Source organism: Sarcophilus harrisii, chromosome 2 (assembly GCF_902635505.1).
Source record: "Sarcophilus harrisii chromosome 2, mSarHar1.11, whole genome shotgun sequence".
Classification (NCBI taxonomy): Eukaryota; Metazoa; Chordata; class Mammalia; order Dasyuromorphia; family Dasyuridae; genus Sarcophilus; species Sarcophilus harrisii.
The window spans coordinates 33,341,090-33,349,922 of NC_045427.1; the positions used below are offsets into that span (position 1 = coordinate 33,341,090).

Below are 8,833 nucleotides of genomic sequence, written 5' to 3' on the forward strand. Positions count from 1 at the left end.
TCAGTGTACCAGTTTTCCCATATCCTCTCCAACAACTATCATTTTACTTTCTTGTCATATTAGCCAATCTTATAGATATGAGGTGGTCCCTCAAAGTTGTTTTAATTTGCATTTCTCTACTCAATATTAGAGCATTTTTTCATGTGACTATAAATAGCTTTGATTTCTTTGTCTGAAAACTGCCTGTTCATATATTTTGACTATTTGCCAATTTGGGAATGACTTGTATTTTTATAAATTAGACATATTTCTCTATAAATTTAAGAAATGAGGCCTTTATCAGAAATTCTTCCTGCAATTTTTCCTCCAGTTTTCTACTTTCCTTATAATTTTGGTTACATTAGTTTTGTTTCTGCAGAAAACTTTTTAATTTTATATAATTAAAATGATCCATTTTACATTTTTGTTGCTCTCTGTCTCTTGTTTGGTCATAAATCCTTCCCTTATCTACAGATCTGACAGTTTTCCCAGAAGTTTTTGTGAAATAATGAGTTTTGTTCCACAGACTTAGATCTTTGGGTTTATCACATACCAGATTATTATATTCATGTATTACAAAGTAATTTGCACCTAATATTTTCTACTCATCTCTTTATTGCATCATATAGCTGCTACAAGTTCTGGGCTCATGTAGATTAAAACCAACCAAAGGGGGGCCTGATATTAAAAATGAGAAGCTGGGTTTCTTCTTAAACTTTCTGCCTTAGTGAACTCCCATCCTACAACAGAACTCTGAGGAAAACTTCTGAAATATAGCTTAGAGAATTCTCCAATGATAATTGGTCAAAGGACATGACCAGCCATTTTCAGAAAAAGAATGTTGTTATTCATTTATTTCAGTTGTGTCCAACTCTTTGTAACCCCAATTGGGATTTTCTTGGCAAAGATACTGGAGTGGTTTGCCATTTCCTTCTCTGGCTCATTTTACAGGTTAGAAGCCTGAGGCAAAGAAGGTTGAGTGATCTTGCCAGGGTCACACAGCTAGTATCTAATCTTGGATTTGAACTCCTGACACCAGGCCTAATGATCTATCTACAGCATTATCGAGCTATCAATAGTCACATTAAAAAATGCTCTAAGTCATTATTGATTAGAAAAATTCAAATTAAACAACTGAAATATCAAAAAGGAAATGATGAATGATAGAAGAGATGTGGAAAAATTGGAACATTAAAGCAGTGTTGGTAGAGATGTAAACTGGTCCCATCTCTTGAACCTTGATTACATTTACAAAGAGCCATAGTTCTCTCATCTAAACAATTCTCATAACAATTGATGGAGAAGGATGAACAACAGGAACAATGGCAATTCATTCATCAGCCAGACTAAAGACATTTAAGATAAGGAAGATTATAGTCCTGCTGACAGTAATAATCAGCAGTATCTTCTGCCTTCACACCCAGACCCAGTGCCACTGAACTACTCAGAGACCCTAGGGACCACCAGTGTGGCATATTAAATGAGTAACCTTGGGACTTGGCCAGGTTTCTGTTGATACCACCGCATGGCTGTCAATTCTATTCTCACTGGTCTTGCAAGTGATAGTGATCTCTCTCGATATCTCTCTCTCTCTCTCTCTCTCTCTCTCTCTCTCTCTCTCTCTGACCCAGACAAGAAATATGGGGAATGAGTTATCAAAACTTGTATACCAGAGTTGAGAAATAACGTAAACTGGTGTATGAATATAGTGATATATTATTGTTCTATAAGGAATAATGAGCAAGCTGATTTCAGAAAAGCCTGGAAAGAATTCCATGGGATGCTGAACGAAGTGAATAGAATCAAGAAAACATTGTACACAGTAACAACAAGATTATGTGACCAACTATGATGGACGTGGCTCTTTTCAACAATGAAGTGATTCAAGGCAATTCCAATAGACTTATGATGGAAAGAGCCACCTGTATCCAGAGAATTATGGATTTTGAATGAGGATCAAAGCATAGTATTTTCACCTAATTGTTGTTTGTGTCCTTGGTTTTTTCCTCCCATTTTTTCCCTTTTGATCTTATTTTTCTTGCATCGCATCACAAACATGGAAATATGTTTAGAAAAATTGCACATCCTTGGGGAAGAGGGAGAGAGAAGGGAGGGAGAAAAATTTGGAACACAAGGTTTTGCAAAGGTAAATATTGAAAACTAGCTTTGAAGGTATTTGAGAAAACAAAATACCATTAAAATAAAAAAGAGAATTATCATAAAAACTTCAGAGTAGAAAATTTTCAGAGCAAAAGCTTTATTAAATATCATTTTAGACATAGAAAGAGCATTGTTCTGGAATCAAAGAACTAAGATTAAATCCCACCTCTAACATTAATACTGGTGTGACCTTGAGAAAGTCATTTAACTTTTATAGAGCTCAGTTTCTTCATGCATAAAGTGAGATGATTGAACCAAATGACCTGTGAGGTCTCTATTGCCTCTAAATCTATAATTTTTACATTATGTAAAATCAGTACACATCAGCATGTATTCTTATCACTTAACTTTTTCTCTCAATTATATCCAGTTATAAACTCCTTATTGCACTTCTTCACATCCCAAGCCAAGAGAAAACCCATACATTGTCCTGTAGATACTTGGGTCCATCTCAAAAACCAAGAAACAATAATCCCTACTTGTCTCATTTTATGAGGATGAGCAGAAGGACTATATTGATGCTGGCTAGGTTTCTCTGTCACCTATTCTTTCCTTCTACTTCTCTCACCCTTCATCCAGAACACCAGCAAACCCAAGAATCTAGCCTAGGACAATATCTTACAGAATTTGACCTATAGGAGATTGATTAACAAACCTCAATTACTAAAATGCCCCCTTTATTCCACCTTTGAAAAGGAACTGTCTTTGAGGGAGGAAATTATGCAAAGTAGCTACAATCATGCAAAGGAGTCAAAATGTAAAGAGAATCAGATTGAGAGGCCTCCTAACCACAGCACTTATTATTAGATACTGACTTGTCTGGAAACATGTTTCAAGTTTCAGCAAGAAAGAAACCAAGCTTCCTCTTGTGGCTAGAAAGCTAAGTTACAGTTCCTCTGAAAAGGCAAGTGTCAGAATTTTCATGGTCTGTCACCCATTCTTCTCACCCAACATTTGGTTGTTCAGGAGAACAGAGAACCCTCCTGGGAAACCTGAATTCCCTGACATTAACAAGTACATAGCACATAGTAAGGGCTTAATAAATGTTTGTTTACTAACTGACTGGCCTCAGTCCCTATCTCACTTTTCTGAAAATAGAGATCATCTCAAGTCCACATATTTGTATATATTTTTAAGATTTCTGAAGCATTTTAAGCATTATCCTATTTAAGTCTCATAGTAGTTCTGTATGATAGGTCCTATCAACATGTATGGATAAATCTTTCATGGACTTCTAGTCTAATCCATGCCTAAATAAGTATCCTCTCCATGAAAACTTAGGCTAAGTTAAAGGGTCTTAATTTTGGGAGGGTCATGAACCCCTAGGGCACTCTTGGTGAAACTAATGCATCTTTTTTCAAAATATTGCTTTTAAATGCATAAAAGAAAATACATGAGATTACAAAAAAAAATTATGTTTAAATATATTGATCAAAATTTTAAAAAACAAATTCATTAACTCCAGGTTAAGAACACCCATCCTTGCAATTCTCTTAGACTCATAGATCTAAATCAGTGGAGAAAAAACTTTCACACTAGAGAGAGATTACACTGAAAGAATGCTTCATTTCCCTCTTTGCTCTGTATCTGACTCTTCAGACTTCAATACCATAATCTTATGGATATTTTTTCTCCTACCCACTTATCTTTCTTCAATTCTCTTTTATATGTTATATGTTTATATGTTCTCTTTTATATGAATGTTATGGAATATTATTGTTCTATAAGAAATTACCAGCAGGATGATTTCAGAGAGGCTTGGAGAGACTTACATGAACTGATGCTAAGCAAAATGAGCAGAACCAGGAGATCATTATATACTTCAACAACAATATTATATGATTATCAGTTCTGGAGGACGTGACTCTTCAACAACGAGATGATCCAAACCAGTTCCAATGTTCAGGAATGAAGAGAACCAGCTACACCCAGCAAAAGAACTATGGGACATGAGTGTAGACCACAACCTCGCATTTCCAGTTCTTTTGTTATTGTCTGCTTGCATTTTTGTTTTCCTTCTCAGATTATTTTTAACCTTCTTTCTAAATCTGATTTTTCTTGTGCAGCAATATAACTGTGTAAATATGTATACATATATTGTATTTAACATATACTTTAACATATTTAACATATATTGGTCTACCTGCCATCTGGGGGTGGGGGTGGGGGAAGGAGGGGAAAAGTTGGAACAAAAGGTTTTGCAAGGGTCAATGTTGAAAATTTACCCATGCATATGTTTTTTAGATAAAAAGCTATAATAAAAAAAATGTGTCACAGAACACTCATGAAACATCTTTGTAGAGGAGATATATCCTATTTTATGTTTTATGAATATTGTATGTTGAGTACCTTCCTACTCCCCCTCTTACTACACATTAATCAAACCTAACTGAATCTATATGATTCTCACCAAGATGCTGAGGTCAAGTCAGAGCATCTGAAAAAAAGAAAAGAATTTAATCCTCTCTTTAGGGGCCAGACTATCTCAGTCTTGACCCTATTCATACATGGGTTTCCAGAGCTAGAAACCTATTAGTAGAAATTTTAAAAAATACTTATAAGTGGACATGATCTTGCAACTTTCTGAGAGTTATTGAGCAGACAATAAGGTCTTCCTGGGACTACTCAGGGTATCAGCACCAATAAGAGGTACAGCATGCAAATTCATAGACCCATAGATCTAGACCGTGAAGGATCTTAGAGGTGACTGAGTCTAACCCCTTCATCTTAGCAAGGTCATAGAGGTGAAGTGACCCAGTCAATACATAGGAACCATCTTCTGATTCTAAAGCCTATTCCATTTCCATTGCATTATGCTGCCTCTCCTGGATTTCCAGAATTAAAAAAAAAAAGACAAACTTCTTTAAAATTGTTTGAATTTGGACAAACTGCCAATCCTATGACAGACTCAACAATTTGACTCCCTAATCTTTGACAGTAGCCCACTTATCTCTGCATTATCTGATTAATATTGGTCTCATACTCACTTCAGAACCTTGGACAGCAGCAGCCTGAGATCAAGTCAGTCAAATATTTAAGTGCATACTATGAGCCAAGTTCTGTGCCAGTAACTCACCTAGCCAGGCCTTCAGATTGTCTCCTTCATTTTCAAATATACTAACTTTGCTATGGTGAAGATTAAACTACCTTTGTCTATTACCTGAGATTTTACTGCCAGTCCTATCTTGGAGGACAATGATGAGATGTGCCAAAGACCAAAAACAATGGTAATATTCCAGCGAATACTCTCAATTTGACTAGCCCAACCATTCCTGCCCAACTTGTAGTATTCTTATCCATGTCATCCTATACATTTTCCAGAGGGTGTGCACCAAGTGTTTAGAAGTTATTTATATTATTTGAATGACTTTGAAATATAGCTAATCATAAAGCTATCAAGTATCAGAGATGGGATTCTATAGCTGACCTCAATTCTGGCATTTTCTCCCCAATTGGTTTCTCCAACAAATATTTAGAAATAAAATCTTTCTCTCTCTCTCTCTTTCTCTCTCTCTCTCTCTCTCTCTCTCTCTCTCTCTCTCTCTATCTCTTTCTCTCAGATAAGGAAACTGGAATTCATATAGATAAATAAACTTGTCTCTAGTCATATAGCAATTAAGTAGCAGAGATGGGATTCTAACACAAGTCTAGCTGACTACAAGTTTAATATTTTCTTCCCAATTGTTTTCTTCAACACACACTTAGAAATAAAATAGGAGTGTTTGTCCTGTGGAATTGATAATTTCAAAGTGTTTGTTACTGAAATACAACTTATCTTATTTAAATTCAATTCAACAAGTGTTTATTATGTTTTTATTACCACTTATGAAAGTCAAAGACAAGTGACTTTTTTGGTCTTTTACTGACTCACACAGGGTTTTGATCTCATGAAATTCTTGTAAATTGCACAAACTGAACAAGTAAAATTTTCTGTCCTCAGTCCAGCAAGTGATAGTGTATAGTCATGTTTACCTCTTTATGTTTTTCTTAATTCTTGTATCTGCATTGTAAGGTTTCTCTACAGTTATTGTGTTTTCATCAGGAATGCTTGGAAATCCTCTTATTCTGCTAAAAGTACATTTTTCTTTTGCAATCAATATTCAGAGGCATCTGAGCCTGTTTCTTCTTATTTAAGCAAATAATCCCTAGCTCATTTGACTTTTAATCAGCTTGATTTGGATAGGCTGGGACATAATTATAAACTGACTGGGATGTTCAGTGTTATCCTTCCAAATTGAGTGGTAACAATATCAGAAACCATTTCTTATATTTCTTTGTTCCTTAAAAAGCCCCCTGCCATAATCAATAGGTCTTCATCAAATTCTTTTGAATTATTGGGAAGTGACTAGGAAAATTGACTAGGAAAATTTCCCTGGTTCCTGAATAATTCAAGAAGAATTTTCTATGTGACCTTAAATTTCACAAAAATGAAAATAAACCAGTGATATAGTATCCGAAGTGTGGGTATTCTACTTCCTCCCCCTGTAGGACATAGAAAAAAAACAGGTGTCATGCCCTAAGAGCAAAAGGTCTGAGCTGACAAAGAGGTTCCTGTTTGGGTCTGTATCACTGTGAGAGGGCGGCTGTAGTGCTGCTGACAGTAATAAACTCCAGCATCTTCAGCTGCTACTCCTCCGATGGTCAAGAAGAAGTACAGTCTGGAGCCACTTCCTTGGAATCGAGTTGAAGCCCCAGAAGCCAATGCAGAAGTGCCGAAGATAAGGAGCTTTGGTGCTTGTCTAGGCTTCTGCTGGTACCAGGCTATGGAAGTGCCCACTCCAAAGTTGGTTCTGCATTGAATAGTGACATGGTCTCCTGGTGACACTGTCATAGACTCTGGAGTTTGAGTCACTATAAACTGTCCCCTGGAATCTGGATGAGATATTCCATTAAGCTAGCACAAAATATTCCTTTTATATAATGCTGGAAAATAAACAGATCTAGGAACAAATTATTACATCTTTAGCCTTGGCATGAACTAATTTATAGATAGACTGTGCATATAAGTATTTCAGCATCAGGGCACAGAGATAATGTGTGGGACCCAGCTATTAGGACATAGGGACAAATGTGAGATAACAAGACAATACCACTCTGGAGGGCTGATCAATCAAGACATTTTTGGACAGAAGCATTACTGATGGTGATTATCTATATAAGATAAGAGAAAGCCCTGGATGTTATCCTATGTGGCAGTCAAGAAATAAAGACCATCTCTGTCTAAATCCTGACTGCTTCCAATCATGCAGATTAGACATCTGTGCCCCAGTTTCCCATCTATTAATTAGTTGCTATAATTCTTGTCCTGTTTCTGTTTCTCAAATTAGTACTGGAGGGTTCCTACCTTGGATGAAAAACACCAGGAGCCAGAGGAGCTGAGCCAAAGAGCTCCTCTCAAAGCTTCCAAAGGACATGCTATCCCAGATCTTCCAGCAGAGGGGTGGCAATGAATTATCTGATTGCCCCTAACTTTGAGCCAACCCACTTGAGGCTTAAGTAGGCACTAGAGCTAGGTGGAATCAATCTGCATATTCTAACCCAGAACCCGCCTCTAAGATAATAAGATCATAGGGACCCAAGAGTCCATCTAGTCCAACTCTCTCTTTTTACAAATGAGAAAACTAAGACCTAAAATCCAAGGTCACACAAATAATAAATAGTAAAACTGAGAATCTAACCATATCTAATTCCATGTCTTTACTCTGCTCAGTGGAACTTGAGTGAAGACAGAAGTGTTACTCAGTGCAGAAAACAGCTATTACACTGTCCCTACAACATCTGAACATCATTCCTGTTATTTGGGGAGAAATGACATTATTTTCCACTCATAGTGACAACCTAGAATTTCACTTTGCTAAAAGGGGAGAGTAATATCAGCTCCAAGTCCAGGAATGAGACATTAGGAGATCCCAGAATGACAGCATAACTCTGAAAAAGGGGGCTCTTAAAAGTCCTTGTGAGCAGATCAGTAGATTGTGTCCTGGTCCCTTCTCTCCAAGAAGTGGTATTAGTTTCTTTAAGCAAACATCTGAATAGAGGTACCGATCTTTAGAAAGGGAGGAAGCAACAGACAGGGCAGGAGATTGCCATTCATTAAGATTCAGGATCTGGTTCCCGAGAACTTGAAAGATCTGAGCAAAGAGACTGAGGCTTCCATGTAAGTAAGAACCAAGAGCCTTATGGACATCCTGGGATAGCTCATGCTACCCACGTGAGGGGAAGTACTCAGCATTTCTCTGAGTAGATGGTGAGGATAGAATACTGAGAGCAGTGATTTGGGAGTGGCAAGAGTTCATCTGGAAAGAGAAAGGAAAAAGTCTGTCTTGGCCAAGTAGTTAGAGCTAGAAACAGTCCAGGAAGAGTTTAAGAGATCCCGAAAAAGATTTTGCAGGAGATGTTTGTTCTTCAGTTATATCTGACTCTTCATGACCTTATTTGAAATTTTCTTGGCAGAAATATTGGAATAGTTTGCCATTTCTTTTTACAGATAAGGAAACTGAGGCAAAGAGAGTTAAGTGTCTTGCCTAGAGTCCCATAGATAGTGTCCGAGACCAGATTTTCACTCATGAAGATGAATCTTTATGATTCCAAGCCCAGTGCTCTAACCACTGTATTACCTTGGACTTTAGGGAGGACACAATGATATGACCCTTATCCAGGAGAGGATATGATCATATACTGCAGTTTGACCCTT

General features: G+C 36.9%; 1 gene segment (V, D, J or C); it reads right to left on the reverse strand.

Moving 5' to 3' along the window:
- Nucleotides 1-6,009: 6,009 nt before the first annotated feature.
- On the reverse strand, nucleotides 6,010-7,706 carry LOC116422038. The segment is given in 2 exon segments: nucleotides 6,010-7,011; nucleotides 7,484-7,706. Coding segments are annotated over 2 exon segments (426 nt in total).
- Between the last annotated feature and the right edge of the window lie 1,127 nt (nucleotides 7,707-8,833).